Source organism: Triticum aestivum, chromosome 4D (genome assembly GCF_018294505.1).
Source record: "Triticum aestivum cultivar Chinese Spring chromosome 4D, IWGSC CS RefSeq v2.1, whole genome shotgun sequence".
Classification (NCBI taxonomy): domain Eukaryota; kingdom Viridiplantae; phylum Streptophyta; class Magnoliopsida; order Poales; family Poaceae; genus Triticum; species Triticum aestivum.
The window spans coordinates 61,612,400-61,636,058 of NC_057805.1; the positions used below are offsets into that span (position 1 = coordinate 61,612,400).

The window sequence follows — 23,659 nt, forward strand, 5'->3', positions numbered from 1 at the left end:
CGTGGAATGAAACGTGGGCGTGCGGAAAGGGAAAGGAGCGAGCGATCCCAGTCGAGGCGTGCAGGAAGGGAAAGGAGCGAGCGATCCCAATCAAACGGTAGACCAGTCGTGCTCCCAGTCGAGGCGTGCGGGAAGGGAAAGGAGCGAGCGATCCCAATCGAACGGTAGACCAGTCGTGCGGATCTATCGCAAACAGACAGTCGGCAAGAGAATAGCTTTCTCGTATAGTTTTTGAGGCCGAATAACATGGGTTTTAAACGATTTAAAGTTGATGGACCAAAAGTTAACAATTGATTTTTTTTTTTTTGGTTTTAGATGATTTAGAGAATAGAGTTGATGGACCAAAACTGCAGGACCAAGATAAGGTCTTTGGGGGTTATTTCTTTCATGCCTTTGTAGAAATTGATGCTGGTGGTAGCATAGAAAAGAGAGGATTTTTGCGCATGTGTGTGCACATGGTGTTTGGTTGGAAACCTTGATAAGGCACACACATAAATATTTAAAAATATATGGATAAGATGATTTGACAGGAAGTACAGAAGAGGTGTGCCAAAGATCACGTTTGCCTGAAACCCGGCGTCCCATTCCATCACCCTGAGCCAAGCTGGGTTGCCTGTGAGCTATATGCTAATCAAGTTGCATGTGAGCTCTAGGCAATGGAGGTGTCACCCTGTGTTGTTTGTGATGCCTGAGCGCAACTTGAAAAGTAGAAGTTGTGTGCGTGTCAGGCATGGCTCTTGTTTTTTGAGCCGAGGCATGGGTTGTTTGGTTGCATACCTGACTTGAAGAAAGCTTACCGTATAAAGAATTCGTTTGAGAGCTGGCCCAAGGGGAAAGTTATTAGCAAATTAAAGACTCTATACCTCCGTCCGGCTTACTAGTCGCCCTCATAATTTGAATTATATTTTGACCATAGTTTTAACTAATAAATATAAATTATACTTCCTCCGTTCCTAAATATAAGTTTTTGTAGAGATTACAATATGAAGACATAGTTTAAAGTATAGATTCACTCATTCTACTCATATTGGTATTCTACAAAGATTTATATTTAGAAACGGAGGGAGTACGTAGCAAGAATAATATCATTGAAAACTACACCCTCTGTCCCATAATATAAGAGCGTTTTACACTAGTGTAGTGTCAAAAGCACTATTATATTATGAGACAGGAGTACATCCAAATATGAATCCAATAATATAATTTTAATTACATGCATTAACATTTTACTAGTCAAATATATGATCAAACTTTGATCCAAAATACGACGGGAACTAATAAATCCGGATAAGGTACTATCAGTATTTATCGCCAGGCTACTCCAGGCGAGCCTGTTTGACCGATTCCTAGCGCCTGGGCCAGGCTAATCGGGGTGCCTGGGTCATGTGCAGGCTAATCAAGATGTTGATAGGCTAGCTTCTATTCCTCTAGACTCAAAAAAGTATCAGGTGATACCATTCCTTAAATGATATCATGATACCAACTTGCAAAACTCAAATTAAACATCCCAAAAAATTCTGAAAAAAAATCATGGATGTTCACAATACATATGTCGACAACCCCTAAAAAATTCAGATCAAAATTCAAAATACACAAAGAGAAACAAAAAGACAAATTCAGATGTGAATAGTGTCATTCTTGCTTTTGTCTTGTTTTGACACTAATCATGATGGTTTTTCATTTTTGTTTCTCCTTCTCTATTTCAAATTTTGATCTGAATTTTTTAGCGATTGTCCATAACTTTTTTTAGTGAACATCCATGATATTTTTTGTGAATATCCATGATTTTTTTAAGAATTTTTTGACATGTTTAAATTCAAATTTTGCAGGTTGGCATCATGGTATCATGTAAGGACCGGTATCACCTGATATTTTCCCGAGAGTCAAACCGAACAACCTCCAGGCAGTATACCAGCAGGCTTCAGGTCAGGCGTGAAGGCAACAGGACGCGAACCAAACAGCCAAGCCTCCAACCAAATAGCGTCCTGGCACATTCCAGGCAGGTCTAACGCAAGGCGACTCTGCTCCAGGGTTGCAGCCAAACATGCTCTATATCCTTGATGCTTCAAAAGGAAAATCCACCCGATTATGTCGTATCTCGTCTATGATAATAAAGGAAGAAAACTGTTTATTAAAGCACATAATATTTTTCACAGGATAACAAATATCTATTCAGGGCAATCATAATAATTAGAATTTTTAACCTTAGATCATGTGTTTCAGGATAGTCATAACATTTTTCTACAAGCCTCCTTTCGATGCTTGCAGCCGGTACTCGTTCAGAAGCTCCTTAAAAAAAGATCATTCCATCTCCATCAGTGTGTTAGGTCGATTGTATTCTACCATTTTGCCTGCAAAAAACATAACTGTTAGCCTACAACAAAATACTCAATGACCCCTGAGAAATGATACTAGAAAATAGTAAAAGAAGTGCAAGGACCAGTTATGCAAAGTCGTAAACATCTAGGGAAACAACATTTCAGCATGTTATACTCTCTGCCATAGGAGTTTTGTTTTGTGTTACGGTTACAGGAGGGTGGGAGGTTGACATGACATTAAGAAGTTTGCATAGGCAGGGCCATGATTATCCCTTCCCAGCTAACGGAATCTTAGTACAGATTTTTTTTTTATAAATGGGAATCTTAGTACAGATACCTGGCAAAAGTACTTCAGTGCCTATTTGGCAAATTTGGGGTGTTAATAGACTTTGAGGAAAGAGAACTAGAATTCTAAAATACAATAATTTTGCTAAGGTAGAGTTTATATAACAGCAGATGTGATAAAATAGAACAGGATTAATTTCTGAAGTTCTCGGAAACCATTCATGCGGGCCACATTCATTTGACTGTTTGTGTGTACTTCTGGTCTGCTACTCCTAATGGCCATAATGGCACTTTCACATTAACTTTTATTGAATTGCTTACACCAGCAGTTTTACCCAAAGCTTAAGGTGATTGAGAAAGGTGGGGAATATATATTTCAAAATTTCCTATCACATCTTAGCCCCCAACATATCTTAGACGTCAGATCAAAGCATGATTTTCACAAAAACAAAACAAAAAGGATTAAAGCACGCCACAAATAATTTTATGAATATCAATACCATGTGAAAGGGGCTAAAAGCCCGCTAGATAATTTGGTCAAGCTATCATTGCTTTATATAGTAAAGGGCAGTAACTGAATAGCTACAAGTCCCTTACATGGTGCACGTTTTCAACCAGTGCAATCTCTAACTAAGAGATATCAGCCGGCTCTCCTTCCATACTAAATTCTATGAACCAACTGGTTCATCCACGAAGTCAAGCTGGCAAGGCAATTTTTGATTGATCAAAGCAGATAAGAGTCTTAATTATTAATATTTGTTATTACTACTTCTCAAATTCTTGTAATAAGTTGTTAGGTTTTAGCATAAACAGGTAATTGCTCCAAATGTATATGCGTTGCATTATCCCACAAGGCCACACCAGATTATGGTAACGTTGCACACTTGAAAATATTTAAATAAGATGGAGATTTCTGAAAATAATGAAGGTTCTGACAAAAATAGGGAATAAAACCCCTAATTTATTAACTGATCCCAAAATTCGTAGTGTAATTTACGAAAATTAATATACACATCAGTTTGCTGATAAATTTCTAGAAATTCTGCAGCTTTTGGGAACAATGGTATCCAATGCCATCTTGACACTACGGTGTTTTCCAGAAAGAATATGCAATACTTCAAAGATATTGGAGTGAACTCTGAACTATCAGAACCGGCTAGGATTCAACACTTCTCTTCCCTGAATCTCGTTTTCCCTGAGGAGGCCTGGTTTTGACCCATTGACCGTCCAGTCAGCAGCCCAATAGGCAGCCACGTCAGTTTTTTTTGCCAAACAGATTTAAAAATAATCTAAAATAACATTTTCAGCCCCTATTTTGGTCAAATTTTAGCCAAAAATAAAAGTATCCAGAAAATTTGAAATAATTTGTAAAATCAACAATGGTATACTATCATTCTGGGAAAGTTTCATAGTTTTTTTGCCAAATTTATTTAAAATTAACCTGAAATTACATTTTGAGCCCCTTTTTGGGTCAAATTTTGGCCAAAAAATAAAAGTATCCAGAAATTTTTGAAATAATTCTGTAAAATCAATAATAGCATGTCGATCATTCTGAGAAATTTTCAGTTTTTTTGCCAAATATTTATAAATACCCTGAAATTACATTTTCAGCCCCAATTTTGGTCAAATTTCATCCAAACAAATGAAAGTATCCAGAAAAATTAAAAAACTTCTGTAAAATATAGAATAACAGACTGATCATTCTCGGAAATGATCAGACATTTTGGCTCAAAGGAACTATAAATAGCATCAAATTTCATTTTTTGCCTGGACAGTCAAAACGCTGATGTGGCTGCTGACTGGATGGTCAACGGGTCAAAACCAGATTCAAGGGAGAGAATGGTTAAATACTAGCCGGTTTTGATAGTTCAGGGTTGAATCTTAACCAGTTTTAGAGTTCGGCGTTGAATCTTAGACAAATCGAAAAGTTCAGGGTTATAATATGGACTTCTCTCAAAAGTTATTGCTGCAATGTGTTGTTTATACACTATATGTGCAACTTACAAATCGGACCATATAAACGCTCCTAGCCTACCCGCTAACCTGGGGCATTTGCCTCGCGAAATCAACCTCGTTCACTCGATCTGCTTCGCTGGAGATTTTTTACCGTGCTGGTAGAGATCCCACCGTTTGTTTTTTTCATGCAGTCATTTCTTACTCATGTGAATGATGGGTGGGCCACCATCTCATGGGTCCGGCTTGGCAGTGTAAGTAGCGTGTTTGCGTCGCCTGTGCCTTGGGTGAAAGAAACAATATATGGCCGATCGTCGGTGTGGTGGGGCTGCCAGGCGAGTGGGCGGATTGACGCTGGTCTACCCTCACCCTCCTTCTATGCACCCAGCTGGGTCTCTTCCTCTTCAGAAGCGTTGGGCCCACTTGTTAGCCTCTTTGGGTGGGTGTGGCACGAGGTGAGAGCTTGCGAGGTGGCCTGGTCCATGATTGGTGGTGTGGACGCCGGGTGGGATACTGGGATGCGAGCAGTAAAACCTAGCTACCAATCCGCTCACGTCCTCGAGCCCCACGCAACTCCACTTTCTCTTCGTTTCTCTCCTCCTCGATCTCCAGCGCATGGCCGCCGCCGCTCATCCTTCTCCTCTTCTCTCCCGTGCCACCAGGTTACTGGCCCCTCCACCTCGCCTTCCTTCTCTTCGTTGTCCGGTGGCCGTCGGCGGCGCCTGGATCTGGATCGGGTGCAGGTTAGTGAGGCCGGTGGTTGGGTGAATCCGGGCGCGGATCCGGTCGCTAGGCAGCATGGGGCTGCGGATCCGACGAGGTCACGGCGGCGGCCGCGGGTTCTCGTGGTGCTCTGCGAGAGAGAGAGAAGTGAGAGAGAGCCATGGGAGGAGACGGAACAGAGAGGAGGGAGGGATGCGGCAGGGCGGCGGTTGCTCCGGCCATTATTGTTGGCCGTGGGGAGGCGTGCTGAACCTGCTCGACCCAGTAGCGGCAGGTGCAGAGGCGCGTGCGAGGAGCGCAGTCGGTCGCCCGTCGTTCTTTCTTCGTCAAGAAGGGTGCAGCCTGCTACTCAACCCCTCTCCTTCGCTCCTTGCAGAGGTACGTCGACCTTCTTCTTCCCCGTTTACGTTGCCCCGTTGTGCTCTTGCCATAGCTGCTCCTAACCCAGGCTTTCGCCGCTCCTCAACTCTCAGCAGGAGAGGCACGGGCGCCACCACACTGGAGAGATGGACGAGGACATGTTACAAATTTGAAGGCAAATAGAACAGCTACTCCACTGGCTAAATGTACGCCTATAGCCCATTTTTAATTTCTGCCCAGTTTGTTTTATATGCATGTATATGGAGAAACTAATGGGTATAACAGTGATTGTTCTTTCTGTGTATGTTTTCTTTTGGACCGGTTCATTTTTTGCTATTTCTCCCTCACTGCAGGATGTTTGTTGTTCATTCCTTTTACCTGCATTTATATCTGCCTATAGCCTATTTTTTATTTCTGCCCAGTTTGTTTTATATGCATGTATATGGACAAATTAATAGGGTATAACAGTGATTATTCTTTTTGTGTATGTTTTCTTTTGGATTGGTTCATTTTTGGCTATTTCTCCCTCACTGCAGGATATTTGTTGTTCATTCCTTTTACCTGCATTTATATCCGGCCAATGTGTAAATTAGCCAATCGTTTTTTGGCATATACACTACATGATCTACCTATGTTTCTTTCAACTTGTGCCTGGCCATGCTGCTATACAAATACTCAATTGTTGTTTTCTCCCATGTCTAACCGCACACATCTACTATTTTTGTTATAGATTTTGCCTGCTTGGCAAAGTGTAAAAAGACAATAGCTGCTCGGCAAAGTATAAAAAGGCAAAGGTATTATTTACAAAATTATTTGGAATGTATGTTAGGAATTATGTGCTCCTCCCTTTGCCTCGCATTTCCTCTGCCACACTTGTTTAAATTGCTAATATATTGACTTTCTAAAATGGATGTGTGCAGAGCTGAGAAAGAAGAGAAGAAGAGGAATCTAGCAGAGGAATGTGAATATTCTCTCTTGTGGAACACAATAAGGTTTGTTCCTGCCAGCAAGCAATACTGACCTCATGCTTCTACTTACTGTTGCCTTGGTTATATTCATCTATACAGGGAATTTCAACATTTCATGTACGTAAGCATTTCTTTTGTTACAAATTGTATGCGCTCGACAAGGTGCAAAAATGCAAAAAAGGTCATTTATATAGCTATTTTGAATGTAAGGGCTGGATCATCTCTTGCAATAATTGTGAAAAATTTGAGCGATCCTTGGTCATGTATATGAATCTTGGCGGATAAAAGTAGATACAGCTGATGTACACATGACTTCGTGAGCGTCTGTCGAGGTTCTTAGTGAGTGCTTCCTCAAAGATGCTGAAGGAACAGCTTCAACGTGCCGCGCTAGATATCGCTCTAGAGGCGAATGTAGGTTGATAGGGCAGCAAGAGTTCAATCCAGAACTCCTAGGGCACAAGATCTACTCCAAGATCTTAGATAAGAACAACAAGTTCTATTATAGGTAGGGGTACATAGTCTGCCTCCAAAGTAGAGGCGAGGACCTCTATTTATAGGGCTTTGGGAAGCCTTCACATACTTCTACTTATAGCTGGAATACTCTAGAAAACATTATTTAAGTTTCACCATTCTACTCATAGCTACTCACAACAAGAAGACTCTAGAAAACAGTAGATAGGATAGAAAAGAAAAGGAAAGAAATACTACACTAGAGTGGAAGCATCTAGAAGTAGCCAAACAGATCTGGCATGTGTTTTCTTTCTTCTCATCTAGTGTTCCTCATCATTCTCCCCTGGTTGTTTGGAACTCGCCCTCGAGTTATCTTCATAGAGCGCTTCTTCTGGATGGTAGAGAGTCAAGTCCGCAACATTGGAAGTGTTGGAGATACCCATGTCACTTGGAAGATCTATCACATAAGCATTATCATTTATCTTCCTCATGATAGAGAAGGGCCCATACCTTCGCTACCTAAGTTTCCCTTTAACACGTAAAGGCAGCCTCTCTTTTCGGAGGTAGACCATCACCTTATCACCGACTTGGAATGATTTTGGCCTCTTTTTGCAATCAGCAAGTTGTTTATATTTCTGATTTTGTGCTTCCAAAGCGCCGCGAATCTCTTCAAATAACTCGGTGTAATTATCAGCAAAGGACAATGCTGATTTTGAGTTTCCCCTTGATAGCAGCTTCACCAGGTCCACCACATGTGTTGGAACTTTAGTGTAGACAATGGAAAAAGGGCTCCTTCCCGTGGATCTATGCTTGGAGTTATTGTAGGAGAACTCTGCAAGAGATAAAGCCAAATCCCATTGCCCCTTTCTTTCTCCACAAATGCAACGGATCAGATTACCCAAATACTTGTTCACCACTTCCGTTTGTCCATCTGTTTGTGGATGAGCAGTGCTAGAAAATTTCAATTCAGTGTTGAATTGCTTCCACAAAGTGAGCCAAAATGCAGCAAGAAACTTGCTATCACGGTCTGAGACAATGGACCTTGGAACTCCATGAAGTCTGACCACTTCTCGAAAGAATAGGTTTGCCACATGATGAACATCCGTTGTCTTGCGGCATGGGATGAAATGAGTCATCTTAGAGAATCTATCCACGACCACAAATACAACATCACTTCCTCGTCTTGTTCTTGGCAAGCCCAAGACGAAGTCCATAGAAATGTCCTCCCATGGAGCAACAGGAACAGGCAAAGGCATGTATAACCCTGTGTTCTAGACTTGGCCTTTGCAGGTCTGACATACGGGGCACCGTTGAACGAACTTTCCAGCATCTCTCTTTAGTTGTGGCCAAAAGTAGCGAGCTTCCAGGTTAGCGATAGTCTTGTCCCGTCCAACATGGCCACTAAGATCACTTGAATGGAGCTCTCTAACCAGCTTGTCACGTAGAGAACTTCTTGGAATGCACAAACGATCATTTTTGAAGAGATATCCATCTTGCATCAAATAGTCATCACCTAATGGTTGGCCCCTTGCGTGCTTTACCCAAACATGGCCAAAGTCTTCGTCACCCTCATACAACTCCTTTATTTGACCCATGCCCGGAAGTTCAGCTTCAAAAGAAGTCAAGAGGCATGCACGACGACTCAAAGCATCGGCCACTCTGTTAGTTATTCCAGATTTATGCACGATGAGATAGTTAAACCTCTCAAGATATGCTGCCCATCTTGCTAGCATGCGGTCAACATGCTTTTGATTTCTAAAATGCTTCAAGGATTGATGGTCGCTATAAACAATGAACTCTTTAGGCAGCAAATAGACTTCCCAAGTTTTCAACGCTCTGAAAACGGCGTATAATTCTTGCTGATAGGTACTCCATTTCTGTCTAGCTTCACTTAACTTCTCACTAAAGAAAGCAATGGGCTTCCTTTCTTGAGATAGGACAGCTCCAATGCCTACTCCACTTGCATCACACTCCAACTCAAAAGTCTTGTTGAAATCAGGTAGTGACAGGAGCTTGTGATAGCTTTTGTTTAATCTCATTGAAGCTAGCTTCAGCTGCTTCTGCCCATTGGAACTTTCCTTTCTTCAAACACTCGGTAATTGGTGCCATGATAGTGCTGAAATTCTTAACAAATCGCCTATAGAAAGTTGCAAGGTCATTAAAGCTTCTTACCTCAGAAATGGTCTTAGGAGTTGGCCATTCTCGGATTGCTTCAACCTTTAGAATCATCAACACGAATGCCGTCACATGTTATGTTATGACGAATCCTAGGAAAAGAAGTTGTGTTTGCAGGAAAACACATTTCTTCAAGTTGACGTAGAGCTCATTTTCCCTTGGTACTTCTAGCACCTTCTGAATGTGATCAAAGTGTTCATCCTCATCCTTGCTATAGATCAAGATGTCATCGAAATAGACCACAACAAAGTGGGATAAGAAGGGTCTAAGGACTTGATTCATTAAGTGCATAAAGGTACTTGGTGCATTTGAGAGTCCAAATGGCATGACTAGCCATTCAAACAACCCTTCCTTTGTCTTGAAGGCGGTCTTCCATTCATCCCCGGGTCTTATATGGATTTGATGATATCCACTTCTTAAATCTAGCTTTGTGAACACTCTTGCTCCACTAAGCTGATCCAACATATCATCCAGACGGGGAATAGGGAATCTATACCTTACGGTGATCTTGTTAACGGCTCTACTGTCCGTACACATGCGCCAAGATCCATCTTTCTTTGGCGCGAGCAGGGCTGGTACAGCACATGGGCTAATACTTTCTCGAATGTGCCCCTTTTGCAACAATTCCTCCACTTTCTCCTTCAATATACCATGCTCCTTTGGGCTCATTCGATAGTGTGGAAGATTAGGAAGACTTGCTCCCGGAATTAAGTCAATTCTATGTTGAATTCCTCTCATCGGTGGCAAGCCATGTGGCTCCCCAAGTATGTTCTGAAATTCTGCCAATAAACCACGTACCTTTGCTGGAATTTCAACAGTCAGGTGCTCTTCTCCCTTTACAACAAGTACAGCACACAAATCTGCCTCCTTCAAGTCTTCCATAAACTCATGAGAGGTATGGGAGATAGTTAACATAGTTTTCCCCTCCTCCTTAGAGGTATTACCTTCGGGTTTGTTTGGTAAGATAATGATCCTTCTCTTGTTCCAAATGAAAGAGTAAGAATTTTCCTTGCCCTTGTGTGTAGTATCCACATCAAATTGCCAAGGCCTCCCAAGAAGAACATGGCTGGCATCCATGTCAACCACATCACACAACACATTTGAGCGATAATGCTTACCCAAAGAAAGTGGCAGGTTGCATTGTTTGGTGATCCTCATATTCACTCCTTTCTTGATCCATCCAATAGTGTAGGGATTTGGATGATCATGGGTTTCAAGCTTTAAATGGTCCATCAACTTCTGGGAGATAAGATTCTCGCAACTGCAACTATCAATCACTAGTTTGCATACCTTGCCATTCACCGTGCATTTGCTCTCAAATATTTTCTTCCGTTGTGTGTCATCGAGTTGTGGTGTGGAACATAGGACACGCTGGATCACACATACCACCTCTTCACCTTCTTCTTGACAAACCTCTTGTCCTTCTACATCTTCAGATTCGTATTCTTCCTCATCGCTTTCACCATCATGGATAGTCATGTTAACAAATTTCCTTAGTGGGCAGCTGCTGGATATGTGTCCCTCTTTACCACATTTATAGCACTTTGGACCTTCATTTGCCTTACCCTTGCCTCTAGTTTGCTTCGGGATGGGCTGTTTTGTCTTTGGTGGAGTGGTCTTTTCTTCCACTCTATTAGGTTGGCTCCTAGATGAGCCTTCGGTATGAGGATATGGAGGATATGGAGCCTTAGTTATCTTTCTCATCCTCACAAACCTCTCGGCCTTTAAGGCTAGAGCTTGTGCTTGATCAACGGACCAGATTTGTTGCATCATCAATCGATCTTGAATAGCATCATTGAGACCATTGATGTACCTTGCAACTTGTTGCTCTTCAGTTTCAGCAAGGTTGCACCTCACTTGTAGCCTTAGAAACTCCTCCGTGTAATCTGAAACAGTCCTATTTCCTTGAGCACAATTTTGAAATTGGATAAATAGGATCTGGTCATAATCAGCGGGCAAAAATCTCCCTTTCAAGAGGCCTTTCATTTGTCGCCAAAACACGAGGTTCTCCTCTCAGCCTGCGCTCCTCTTGAACGCGATGCCACCATGCACCGGCTCCTTTCAGTTTGTATGCGACCAAAGGAACTCTACGATCTTCCGGAACCTCCATGACCTCAAAGAAAGTCTCCACTTCATAAAACCAATCCAGGCACCCTTCAATGTCAACATTTCCATTAAAACTTGGGATCTCAGCTTTCACCTTGTATGTATCTCTTGCATATGTAGGGTTGGACGCTCTCCGATATGCGTAGAGATTTGGCTCTTCAAGGGCATCATCATATTCTTCACCTTCAGAAGCCTCAACATAAATTGGCCTTCTTGAAGCACGTTGAACAACATGTTGTCGTGGCGGTCTTGCTCCAAGATTACCTCCCCTTCTTCCTTGATGAACATCTTCCTCTTCTTTAGATGAATTTCCTTCATTGGTAGCAGGGGGGACACCCTTTCTTATCATCTCAACCAGCTGGTCAAATCTCCTATTAAGATCTTCACGCAGCTCTTTGATTTGTTGTTCAGCAGCATCCATCCTCTTCTCCAATTGCTCCATTGCTTGCTGCAACTTACTCTCGAAGAGGACAGCAAGAACTAGTATGGGTCAACGAGGCTCTGATACCACCTGAAGCAGCACAAAGTTTGTGGAGGAGCAACTCCACCTTGCTGCTACAATGTGTACAGCACAAGTGTTGAAGGAACAGCTTCAACGTGCTGCGCTAGATATCGCTCTAGAGGCGAATGTAGGTTGATAGGGCAGCAAGAGTTCAATCCAGAACTCCTAGGGCACAAGATCTACTCCAAGATCTTAGATAAGAACAACAAGTTCTATTATAGGTAGGGGTACATAGTCTGCCTCCAAAGTAGAGGCGAGGACCTCTATTTATAGGGCTTTGGGAAGCCTTCACATACTTCTACTTATAGCTGGAATACTCTAGAAAACATTATGTAAGTTTCACCATTCTACTCATAGCTACTCACAACTAGAAGACTCTAGAAAACAGTAGATAGGATAGAAAAGAAAAGGAAAGAAATACTACACCAGAGTGGAAGCATCTAGAAGTAGCCAAACAGATCTGGCATGTGTTTTCTTTCTTCTCATCTAGTGTTCCTCATCACTTTGTGCCCTATATATGCCCGCAAGGTGTATCTCCTTTTAGTTTACACCCTGAATAGGATACATGGTGTTCATTTCTGTTTGATTTATTTATTTTATTCTTGTGTAGTTTGGTTTTAGAATGAAATCATGATGTGGTTAGTTTTGCATCTAGCACACTTGCCGCTGTTACACGTAATTGTACTTCTGTTTTCTATTGTCACTTTCCCAGTTTCTTAAGGCTAGGACATTTCTTAAGGATAGAATAGTATTGTTCTAGATTTTGTAGCTGAAAGATTAATGGAACTGTTTGTACTAAGTTTCATTTTTCTAGCATTTGTTCCATATGAGAGAGATAGCATATTTAATATTCTACTGAAATAATGATAATTGTGGAGTGTTCTAAAGAAAAGGCTAGCAGTCCTCTATTTGCATGTCTGCTGGTTTGATGCAAGACAAGAGACCTATGCATAATTATGTATCTTGCTTGCACTATCTACATTTCCTGTTTTGGTGCTAAACCCATAGGTTTCGTGGTTTTACTCCTAGAGCGGTAGATTCATTGATGATATGTTGATGCGGTCCACTTGGTGTTCTTGCTTGGCAGGAGAGAAAAAAAGCGTCTTTGAGACGCTTGATCGTTCATGCCATGGTTGGATGAGAATGGAGAACTATAATGCAAATGGAGGACTGTCCATACAAATTTTGTTTTATTGGTCAGACTATTTGTTCATTTGGCTATCTTAATGCAGTCCCATGTGCATACTTTTTGCAGGCATCAGTGAAGATTTGGGAGGCAGGGAGGGAATGCTCAAGTGGAAACAAAGTAAGGACCAAGCAGCTCAAGATTTTACTACTACCTTCCTAATAGCTTTGTGAGGTAATTATGCTAGCTACACGCGTGTTTATTTCCTGCTATAACGAAGTCACTATTCTAATTTAGAAAATAGGAAAATGAAGTGTGATTTAACAGTCTAATGGCAAATGTTGTTAGCATGAATAGAATGTGTGTTGTACGTACTAACTAACAACAGAGTCAAATTCTTTCCATGTAGCGGTTGTCAACGGAGACTTGACCAGTCCGGACTTGACGTACTTCCTGCTTTATTTCTTCTTTGATTTAGGGAACATACAAATGCATGAGGTATTAGTCATGTTCATGTTAATTGCTATTACAAACATGGCGATGGAAGGCAATAGTGTAAAATTTGTTCCCCAAGGTGGTGTCGATCACTTTGTGCTTCTTTTCTTATTGGTGCGAAAACGATTCCTTTATGCCCCCGTGTTCTTTTTAGATTTGAGTTGCCTCTTGGAGAGTAGCAGATTGCTGACATGGGGACTAGGGAGGATGCCCAAAGTTACAAGATTTTGATTCTTTATGTTGTTTTTTCAATTTGCTTTTCTATTGCTGCAGTATGGTCATAACCAGATTATGTAATGGCCACATAAAGTTATATGAATTTTATTCAATCCAAAGAGATTCTTAGTTCGACAGTAGGGTTATAAACCTACGGCAAGTTATAGATAAAATGAAAGTGGTGTTTCGAAGACATACATGTGGTGTTCATGTTCTTAGCTATAATCCAATGGTACGGCTGTAGGCACAAGTGGTGCTTCAAATGTTTCTACCCTGCCTTCTCACATTGTTCTTTTGCCCTTCAAATTTGTGACATGCCGTCGTATGCTAAGGTGGAGAGGAGAATGTTAATTTTTGTGGGGATTACAAAGAATGGTAGACGTGGATATATAGTATATTCTTTTTCCTATTGTTCTTTTAACATATTTAGTTTTTAGTGCAAACATGGCCAGTAAATTCAATCTGCCAAAATCATGGTTCTTAAAACCATTTAATTACTACCAGAGACTTTTCATTTTGTGGACTTGCTGAACTATTCATTGTGTTGACATGGCCTATTTACACTGCTCAGAAAACATAAGGACCATCCGACTATATGTTTGAAACACCACCATAGATAACACACACTTGATTTCATTGTCTGAACCTGAGTGCTTTTGTATATATGTACACCCTTTGTTCCTAAATATAAGACATTTTTGCAGTTTAAATTGAACTGTAAAAACATCTTATATTTAGAAACAGAGGTGGTATATCAGAAAGGAATGTGCAGAATTCTATATGACTGGTGTGAGATCTTTTCGGTAGTAATGCATTTTCTCTATCAGTGATTTATGTGAAGGGCCACCGCTATTTATTGCTTGTTTAGCGTTGCTTTATAAGATCGATGTAAATAAGCTATCATAAGCTGCCTTCGTAACTTTGTTTTTATGTTGGTTCATGCAATTTACGTCTCTTGTATTTCTTTTCCAAAATATCTGCATGATGATACTTAAAATTTATGAATGGTTTCACCAACATGTTGCTAGGATTTAAAGGCATAAATGAATTATTTTTACATGCTGGCCACATGGAGTTCTTCGTAACTTATTGTTTGTCTGTTTTAGAATCAGACAATGCATGGTGTGGGTCGAGATGATGTCCAGTCGCCTCCCTCATCACCTAGACAACGCTACGGAGGGCTCAAAGGTTGAACCTGAATGTGCTTCTTCCTATCTCTGGTAGTTGGCAGCAAACAATATTTGTAATTTAACACCACATGCGAACTTGAAAACAATCATGAAAAGCCATAAAGACTGATTAGATGCATGCATACCGTTGTTAATAACAAGTACCCAGGTGCAGTCCACCACTGTTGGCATCCGATGTGCAACTGTGATAACTGTGCTCCCCTTGAATTCCGTCCTGATTATCTTCTGAATAATAGCATCAGTTGCAGTATCGATGGATGCTGTTGCCTCATCAAGGATCAAGATGCAGTTTCTTCTCAATAGCGCACGGGCCAAGCAAAGTAACTGCCTTTGGCCCATGCTCCAGTTTGATCCTCCCTCCACAACTGTTGGGCAAAGCAAGTAAAAGAAATGTGACATAATTACAGCAAGTTCTGTAAAAGAGAATGAGGTTGAAAAGACCTACTATGTGAATCCAATCCTTGCTTGTCTTTAACTGCTTCAATTAGTTGACATTTGCCTAGAACCTGGCAAAGGTTAATTCAGAAATGCTTCCTTAATTTTCAATAAGCTATTTACTAGGAAGAGGGGACTAGTACTAAATTGTGTAATAGCGCAAATATTTCCTTTAGCAGTATTGCCACCTAAGGCTTGCAAGGTGCTAGCACTTCAATGCTACCATGCCAGAAATTGTTCACAATATTCAAACACTACCAACTGATTTACTAGATTGCTACCAGAGATGCAAAGATCTGGTTATCTAACTATGATTGAAAAACACTCACGAGGAATGTAATATACTGACCACCAAGGAGTATTCCATCTGGGGTATAGTCTGAAAACATAAAATTTACAAAGATAATGAGGTCATTTATTGATTATTATAACTCATGGATGCATGTGAGAGCGTCTGCTTTTGTTCTTCTTTTCTCTTAACTATTCTTGTTTCATCATAGAAAAAACATTGAGGAATGAATGCTAAAGTATTTTAACAGGGAAAATAGAAAATAATCAAATTATAGTAACAGCATATGGAAACCTACTTCCCAGATTTGTTCATCCGAGAAACGCCCTTGAGGATCCAAATTATATCTTATGGAACCATAAAAGAGTATAGGATCTTGAGGGATAAGACCAATTCGAGATCGCAAGTCATGTAACCCCATTTCTGTGATGTCGTAGTCATCAATGATTATCTTTCCTCCAGAAGGCTCAACAAGACGAAAAATTGCATTTATCAAACTTGTCTTGCCACTTCCTGTTCGACCGACTATCCCAATTTTATCGCCACCTTGAAATGTGCAAGTAATTCCATGAAGTAGTGGAGAAGCATCTTGATTATATTTTATCTGCTAACACAAATATCAATTGCATTATGTACAATGCATGAGAAATTAATACTGGTCATGTCTATGGACGATAAACAAGAAATTTATTTTTCATCACCTACCTCCAAACCTTCAAGTTCTATCTTACCCACAGAGGGCCATGCATCCGGTGGTTAATTCTGTTTCATGATATATGGTGCCTCACTTACAATACCCATGTATTGGCTCAACCTTTCAACAGAGATTATTTGATTTGCAAGAGAACATTGATTTTGTATAGAGAACAGGAATAACATATTAAGTGACAGACCATAAGAGAGCAACATCCCTACAGCACCTGCAGAATTGTATAAGCCAACATTAATAATTATGAGCTAATCTTAATCTAATTCTCATTTCATGTGCTCAACAACTACTAAAAGGAATGCAATTCTATAGAATGATAAACTAGCCTATGTCAAATTCTATAAGAAAAAACATTACAGGAATATAGAACTACATAGTGCATGATAATAGCAAGAGAATCATTTTGTGGTTCTTCCAAATTTGCCATGCTGTGAAATGGATGGTTAATGTTATGACCTCGTCTCAACAAAATTACTTGGAATCAAAGCAACCTCTTGACTTCTTGAGGATGGAAGAGCAAGGGAGCAAGATGTGTGAAGCTAGAAAAAGAGCTGGGAGCACCAGACACCAAGACAAATGACTGGAATCAAAGATGAATCATGCAACAAAAGATCATCAAAGAAACCCAGAACTAGATGGTACTCCCTCCGTCCGGAATTACTTGTCGCTGAAATGGATGTATCTAGATGTATTTTAATTCTAGATACATCCATTTCTGTGACAAGTACATCCATTTCTGTGACAAGTAATTCAGGACGGAGGTAGTACTATGTAAGTCCAGGGTTATCCCCTTTTCTGATAAAAAGATGGTACTATGTAACAGCTATGGGATGGCAGTTTGGCTTGAGATGGTGATTAGCGAGATATACGCTGAAGGGTAATCCTCTGAGAAAAGGAACCACTTGAAATATATATTTTTTATTTATTGACAGGGAAAACAATGCAATATAATCTTCAACATCTTGTACCTAAATTCATTACAAAAACACAGGTTAGCACTAAGGGCAAAAGAGCAAGTTAACCAATGGTTACAAAACATTGCATAAAAATTCCCTTGAATAAAGTTTCACACATCTCACCAGGGCTATAAGTTCCTGAAGGAAGAAGAGTAATAACAAGTGCGGACGAGGAAAGAATAGCAGCACCCATTATCTCCAAACGTTGAGTCAACCATTCAGTTGCAGCAAAGCAGTGGAAAGATGGGCTTGCATTATTGTCGATAAGCTCCAAACTTTTAGCAAAAAAACGATCTTCTTGCTTAAAGGCTCTTATTGTAACTGCTCCTGCAATCGATTCTCCAAGATGATTGGCCACTAGAGATTTTGTAGTGCCATTGATCCTCATCAATTCCTTTGAGGAGGCTAAGTAGTATCTCTGTAATGTTATATTTCAGTAAAAGCAGGTCATGTAAATAAGAGCCTATAGAGACTAGATCATGCATAAATGGGATTATACAAGCTTACCTGCAATTTGACAGCCATGATGATAACAGGTGCAGCAACAAGCAAAATTTGCCAGGTAAAGAAGCACAAAACACTCAAATTGATATATGCATTTAGTGTGGCACAAATACTGAAGGACACTGTAAATGGAAGATCAAGATCGATGATGCTTAAATCAGATGATACCTGCATCATAGAGTTATTACTTGCTGCCTAATTTATAATTATCATGGGTCAAACTAAAATAAACGAGATTCATATAGTACTACCAGTTCTTAGTACTTACACGGCTAAGTATCCTTCCAAGTGGAGTGGAATGGTAGAAAGACATGGGTGCACAGAATAGGGCACTAAGTAGTTGGGCAAATAGAGGTCTTGATGTCCAGAGACCAGGATCAACTACTAACAGAGCTCTAGATAGCAAGAAAATGATTGAACCAAATCCAATGGCTGTATACACCAGAACAAGGTTCAATTTGCTTACACAGGAATTTTGAACATTAGCAGCAAGCCATGAGTTCTGAAATATTTGCCCAGATGCAAAAATAATGTTAGTAATAGCAACAAGACTAGCATATATGTAGCCCTTGTTCTGGCCCAAATACATTAAATAAGGCTTCAGTCCAGTGTCGCCAATTTCTCTCTCCTCTGTTTTAATTAGTTGATCAGATGCTGATGACTTGATGGATTCTTTTGCCATACCGTGAATAACACCGGCGTCCCTTTCAAACTGCTTGCCTACATTATAAGCCCTTTTTTTAACATTAGGAATGTCTGTACTGACTTCATGTGCTTTCACAAGGTCCTGAGATTGTTTGGAAGACACTAGCAGTTCTTGGTATGAACTAGCATGCATGATCTGTCCATGGGACATTAACTGCCAAAAGACAACTTACTGTCTGTCAACAAAATAGTAGGAGTTCCCCATGCACCGAAGGATGACCAAACTGTATCTTGTCAATAGCTGAGAAAGCACAATACAGTGATGAATTTCATATGGTTGCTTCCTTATGATGATTTAATGCAGAATTTAACTTAAGTCGCAATTCTGTAGTGCAACCAACTTAATAATAGAACAGGTGGTAGGAATCACTTCAAATCTGTTACTACCCAGGAACACCGGTAGTACCACCTCAATAATGAAAGGGAGAAAGAAAAAAATAGCCATGAAACGTGAGATGAATATATGCTTATAGCCAAATGCCAAATGTAAATTGCCCTATAGACCCCACTATTATCTGATCCTTGCAATTAAACACTTCTAAGCCTACTCTGTTTATTCAAGGTGGTAATGAAGCCCCCTAGCCTCCCCCTTTGTTAAGCATAAGAGGAGATCCCCGTGCTTCCCTGGACTCACATCATGAATCCTAAAACTGGTATATTAGCAAATACTTTAGTTTTTACTAATAATCACTTATTTTACTTGATTGACCCTTATTAGTATATAAAATTAATATACAAAAATAACCTATAATATGCAGCAATCACCCAGGGTTAACATGCATATTAGCAAGGACTGGATCAGGAAGAAAGCTTGATTCCTGTATGTCAGTTGGGCCCGACACTCAACCCCTGCAGGATCTTGAAGGGGAAGCTAGGAAACCTTACTTTTTTTTTGCGGGGTAACCTTACATGATTGCATCCCACAAGCCTGCTCGAGCCTCTATCTCGGCAATGAAACATGTATGTAACCTCTCAAAATGCCAATAGTTGAATAAAGAGTCAATACTTACGACAACAGAATCAAATGCGTGTAGGAACTCCACTTGGTGGGTTACTAACAGAACTGTCTTTTCAGATAAAGCTCCCATCACATATTCCTGCAAAAGAATGATCACTAGAATTTAGAAAAATTGGAGACTCATGTAGCTAAACTGAGATGCCAATGAATAACCCCTACATTTAAAAGACTTGCAGCAGTATGTGCATCAACGCAGCTGAAAGGATCATCCAAAAGATATATATCTGCATCATGATACAATGCGCGAGCTAATTGGACACGTTGCTTCTGTCCTCCACTAAGATTAACTCCTCTTTCCCCAATTTGAGTACGGTCACCAAAAGGCAAGCTTTCAAGGTCATACACCAAAGAACACCGCCGGAGAGTGTTTTCATATCTTCGCTTGTCCATGTTAGACCCAAAAAGTATGTTCTCCTGCAAAGTTCCTGTTTGAATCCATGCATCCTGAACATATGCAATTTTCCCACAAACATGACTCTGCAATTATGTTCAGCAATGAAATTAGTACTCGAAAAAAAGTGTAACAGTCCACGCTCACAAATTATTAATATACATTGAAAGTTTCATCCCTTGGAAATCCAAATTTGGACCTCTGTTTTGCTGTCTTACAATATATCATATACAGGTTTACTAAACATGTTAAGAGACATTACTTTAAAAATATATTAATTGAAGATATCTATGAAATAAGCAGTAAGTAACAACAAAAATTTAACTTTTCTCCAACCTGTCTTCTCCCACTTAGTGGAATAGGAGGGTGGTGCAACTGTTTGTTAATTGCACTAACCAAACTAATAACACAGTTATTGTTATAACTAAGCACTATGCATAATGTACATTTCTAATGAAAAAGCAATTCCAACTAATTATAGATCCGGTACTAGAGGTTCAAGAGTTATAATAGGAAAGACATGCTGACAACCAGAAAAGCAAACAAAAAGTGACCACAGAGCGACTAGTAGGCAAACTAAGGGAAGGGAACAACCAATCCCTTAGCTCTAGCCCTTTGCTAGAGTTGACACTCAGCTCTAATCGCCTCGAAAAGCTGGTTGGGTGTCATAGGAGTTGATCCACCAATCTTTAGGGAAGCATTGGCTGTGGGGTGGGTGTGAGATTAGGAGATGAGCCCAAGAAAAAAACACTACTCCACCGGATGCCTGAAATACTGCATCGCACCAATAGGTGATCAATATTTCTCCATGATCGTTGCACAGTGGCCAGTTGGTGTTATGACAGAGTCCACAGCTGGCTAAGCGATAAGCCATCCAGACGCGTTTGCAAATCACAAGTCAAACGAAAAATTTCCAGCATAAAGGGGCCCTTTGCCGGATCAACTCGGAAGGTTTCAAGGCCACTGAGGCTGCGATGCATGTGAGATAAGCAAAGCAGGTGGAGTAAGAACCTGAGGATTCCGAGAACCACGACAGACGTCAGGGGCACCAGGTTGTAAGCTTCAGCCCTCAATTTCCTCCCTGACATTAAGTAGGATGAATACAGCAACAGCAAGCGGCCTTTAGTTGTAAGTGCACTAGTGATGATTTTGGAGAGCCACTGCAACTGTGTGTTTGTTGCGGATAGCACGAGGAATAGCGGCATAGTGGTGTGGAGCAATTGTCTCGACAGAGAAGCCATTTAACCACCTATCAATTCCTATAGTAAATATTGTCCCAATCCCCGACGAAGATTCTTGTGGCAGCATTGAACATGGCACACTCATGCTCTAAACAAGGGATTGGAAAATGACACTAAGGAGCGGTGTGTTGCAGCCACAACCTGCGAGGACAAAACTTTGATGTCCATAATTTGATCTAATACTATAGACAGAACAAAATGTTATAACCTTACTCTTTAGATTACAAAAGGTAGTTTTGTTAGTATAACCCAAACACATTTACTGTGAGCTAGACTCATAGCTGCAACACAGTAGAGTAAGTAGTACACTACATGCTAACCATGTGACAATTCTAAATGGATAATAAGTTGATGGTAGAAAGGGAGGTTCCAGAATAACATACATCATTATGATGATTATTGGTTAGCAAAGTAACTAAAACACAAAGCAGCAAAAATATACCATTCCTTCTGTCCTTGGGACCTCTCCCAGAATAGCTCCCAAAAGAGTGGATTTTCCTGAGCCAACCTCGCCACAGATTGCTACCTTCGTTCCTGCTTTCACCTCCAAACTAATATTCCTCAGATTTGAATTTCCTGAGCTGTCCCATGAGAAACAGCCAGATTTGAATACTATAGGATACTGACTACACACACAATGCTCCATCGAAATTTGATCCTTTGGCAGCTCAGATTCACCAAGAAAACTGCTTATCCGAGAGAATGCAACCCTTGCTTGAATTACAGAGCCAATAACGTTTGGAATATGATTGATAGGGTCCTGAACAAGGCGCAGTGCAGCTACAAAGGTGAATACATTGCTAGGATTAAGTGGGACTCCCAGAAAATAGCATGCGATAAATGTTGCCGCTGAAACAAGTGCAGGTGATGCCCAGAAGACAACACTAGTATATGCTTTTCCTAGCTGGAATGCTGACAACCATTTTAGCTCCAACTCCCTAAGATGTTCGATAACACTCTTGAAGTGGGCCTCCCATGCATAAAGCTTCAGGACCTTCATGTTCACAAGAGACTCGGACATAGCTTTCAACCTCATGTCTTGAGCTTCCATGAGTTTCTTCTGGAAATATTGTTGTTGCCTGGCCAGAGGGGCATTCAGTAGAACACTAAGCATTATAACAAGCACAGACGCTATTGTTGCAGGACCAACTGCGTCGTATAGTACTGCCAAGGCAATGCCGAGTTGGAGGCCAGTAGTCCATGTCCGATGGAACCAGAAAGGAAACTCCCCGACCCTGTATGCATCTACTATGAGATAGTTCGTTATCTCTCCAGAAGAATGTTTTATACTGGCAAAGCATGATAATTTCTGTTGCTTTCGGTAAATAGCAGCAGACAAGAGTGACCTCACTTGGATTCCCACCCTCCGTGTTTGAAAATACCACTGTCTTTGGGCTAATGACTCCAAGCATTTAGACAGAAGAAGTCCAAGAGCTATCACAACACCTTCATTCTTGAAAGCTTCTTTTCCTGAGGATACATTAATAAATTCCTTTACGAGCAACGGACCAGAAGATAGAGTGAGTACCTTGAGCAATGCGAAGAACCCAGAAAACAGAATGTCCCTTTTGTAGCATGACACTATTACCCAGAAAAGAGATGATTGCTTAGCATTGATTTTGTCCACAAACATTGAGTACTGAGTGCCTGCTTGATCTGCAACATCCAACGCAGGTATGTCTTTCTCTTCAAGAGGCTTTCTGTAACCCTTCTTCATCAAGGGATTTATCCACCAGAATGACATCCTGCTAAAAAATCCAGCAACCGAGAAAGGAGACGCCGATCTCTCAGAATCAAATTCATCCTGAATAGCGTCATTGTTTAGCGAGTTGTGCAAACCAGTTGCTTTGTAGGCTGCGGCAACACATTTTATTAGAAAAATGTAAATCAAAATAGTGCATCGTGTTATGGTCAGTAACTAAATGAGAGGAAGAAGAGAGGTTTGGATTTGATTATACTGTACTAGTAACAGCAAAGAAAGGACCCGAAGAGGCAGCAATTCCAAGCAACGCTAGGGATCCTTACCGAAACATGAAGAAATCTTCCGAGTCCGCACGCTAGTCCAGTGGAGGAAAGGTGGACGAACCTTGAGGCGGCGTGCCTCAGTGGAAGCAAGCCTGAAGGTGTGTTTGGCAGCGTGGGCAAAGGTGAGGCGAGGAGAGCTTTTTGGGTACTGGTGGCAGCGAATCCCAGAGACGAAGTGGGAAGCCGCCGGGAGAACAAGGGTGCCGCGGCCCGGCTGCCGGCACCTTGCCGGGGGAGCGGGACAGCACGCTCGGCATGTCATGGGGACGGCCGGACGGGGGACGGGTTTGAGGTGTACCTGGGGCACGATATGATAGAATTAGGGCGTGCGCTGTGCATGGATGTCCTGATTTGCAAGCCGTCTCCGAGGTGCTCTGCGGCAGCGCCGGCCAGCCGCCAGCAGCGCCGGCGCAGTGGGGGCCGAGCCTTCGAGGAAGGACCGACGAGAACGGAGAGTGTCGCGGAGGCGGCTGCGCATCGTGGTGGACGGTTTGCTGCCGGGCTTTTTGGGTCGAGATG

The 23,659-nt window shown here is 41.1% G+C and overlaps 2 protein-coding genes across 11 annotated transcripts; one reads left to right on the forward strand and one right to left on the reverse strand.

Annotated features, from left to right (window-relative positions):
* Nucleotides 1–1,200: 1,200 nt before the first annotated feature.
* Nucleotides 1,201–23,627, reverse strand: LOC123096206 (ABC transporter C family member 10). Of its 6 annotated transcripts, none has more exons than XM_044517853.1 (13): nucleotides 23,141–23,623; nucleotides 21,558–22,969; nucleotides 19,643–19,960; nucleotides 19,476–19,562; nucleotides 18,029–18,619; nucleotides 17,764–17,928; nucleotides 17,380–17,674; nucleotides 16,297–16,511; nucleotides 15,890–16,195; nucleotides 15,313–15,373; nucleotides 14,993–15,232; nucleotides 2,205–2,351; nucleotides 1,201–2,063 (listed from the first exon to the last, which is right to left on the reverse strand). In XM_044517853.1, exons 1-8 carry the CDS (start codon nucleotides 23,400–23,402, stop codon nucleotides 16,348–16,350), a joined length of 3,294 nt encoding a protein of 1,097 aa, XP_044373788.1. In that variant the 5' UTR covers nucleotides 23,403–23,623; the 3' UTR covers nucleotides 1,201–2,063; nucleotides 2,205–2,351; nucleotides 14,993–15,232; nucleotides 15,313–15,373; nucleotides 15,890–16,195; nucleotides 16,297–16,347. The 6 variants fall into 6 exon arrangements, with proteins under 6 accessions (XP_044373788.1, XP_044373786.1, XP_044373789.1 ...); XM_044517851.1 differs by having other exon boundaries at nucleotides 1,201–2,102; XM_044517854.1 differs by adding an exon at nucleotides 15,632–15,681 and having other exon boundaries at nucleotides 1,201–2,351.
* On the forward strand, nucleotides 4,805–14,917 carry LOC123096208 (uncharacterized). Of its 5 annotated transcripts, none has more exons than XR_006446501.1 (7): nucleotides 4,805–5,657; nucleotides 5,753–5,845; nucleotides 6,370–6,433; nucleotides 6,560–6,946; nucleotides 12,928–13,071; nucleotides 13,103–13,200; nucleotides 14,784–14,904. XR_006446501.1 is itself a non-coding variant. In XM_044517860.1 (7 exons), the coding sequence occupies exons 1-5, from the start codon at nucleotides 5,039–5,041 to the stop codon at nucleotides 12,947–12,949; spliced, it is 867 nt and encodes a 288-aa protein (XP_044373795.1). In that variant the 5' UTR covers nucleotides 4,805–5,038; the 3' UTR covers nucleotides 12,950–13,071; nucleotides 13,103–13,146; nucleotides 14,784–14,917. The 5 variants fall into 5 exon arrangements, 3 of the variants coding, with proteins under 3 accessions (XP_044373795.1, XP_044373793.1, XP_044373794.1); XM_044517860.1 differs by having other exon boundaries at nucleotides 5,756–5,845; nucleotides 6,560–6,631; nucleotides 13,103–13,146; nucleotides 14,784–14,917; XR_006446500.1 differs by having other exon boundaries at nucleotides 4,806–5,657; nucleotides 13,103–13,146; nucleotides 14,784–14,917.
* Nucleotides 23,628–23,659: the final 32 nt, after the last annotated feature.

Coding starts and splice junctions, on each gene's coding strand:
- LOC123096208 (XM_044517858.1), top strand. CDS start 5,039: ATGATTGGTGGTGTGGACGCCGGGTGGGATACTGGGATGCGAGCAGTA. Junction 5,658..5,752: donor CTCCTTCGCTCCTTGCAGAG/GTACGTCGACCT, acceptor CTCAACTCTCAG/CAGGAGAGGCACGGGCGCCA. Junction 6,632..12,927: donor CTCTTGTGGAACACAATAAG/GTTTGTTCCTGC, acceptor CTTGCTTGGCAG/GAGAGAAAAAAAGCGTCTTT.
- LOC123096206 (XM_044517853.1), bottom strand. CDS start 23,402: ATGACATGCCGAGCGTGCTGTCCCGCTCCCCCGGCAAGGTGCCGGCAG. Junction 19,563..19,642: donor CTGCTGCAAGTCTTTTAAAT/GTAGGGGTTATT, acceptor ATTCTTTTGCAG/GAATATGTGATGGGAGCTTT. Junction 16,512..17,379: donor TTCAGGAACTTATAGCCCTG/GTGAGATGTGTG, acceptor ACAATTCTGCAG/GTGCTGTAGGGATGTTGCTC.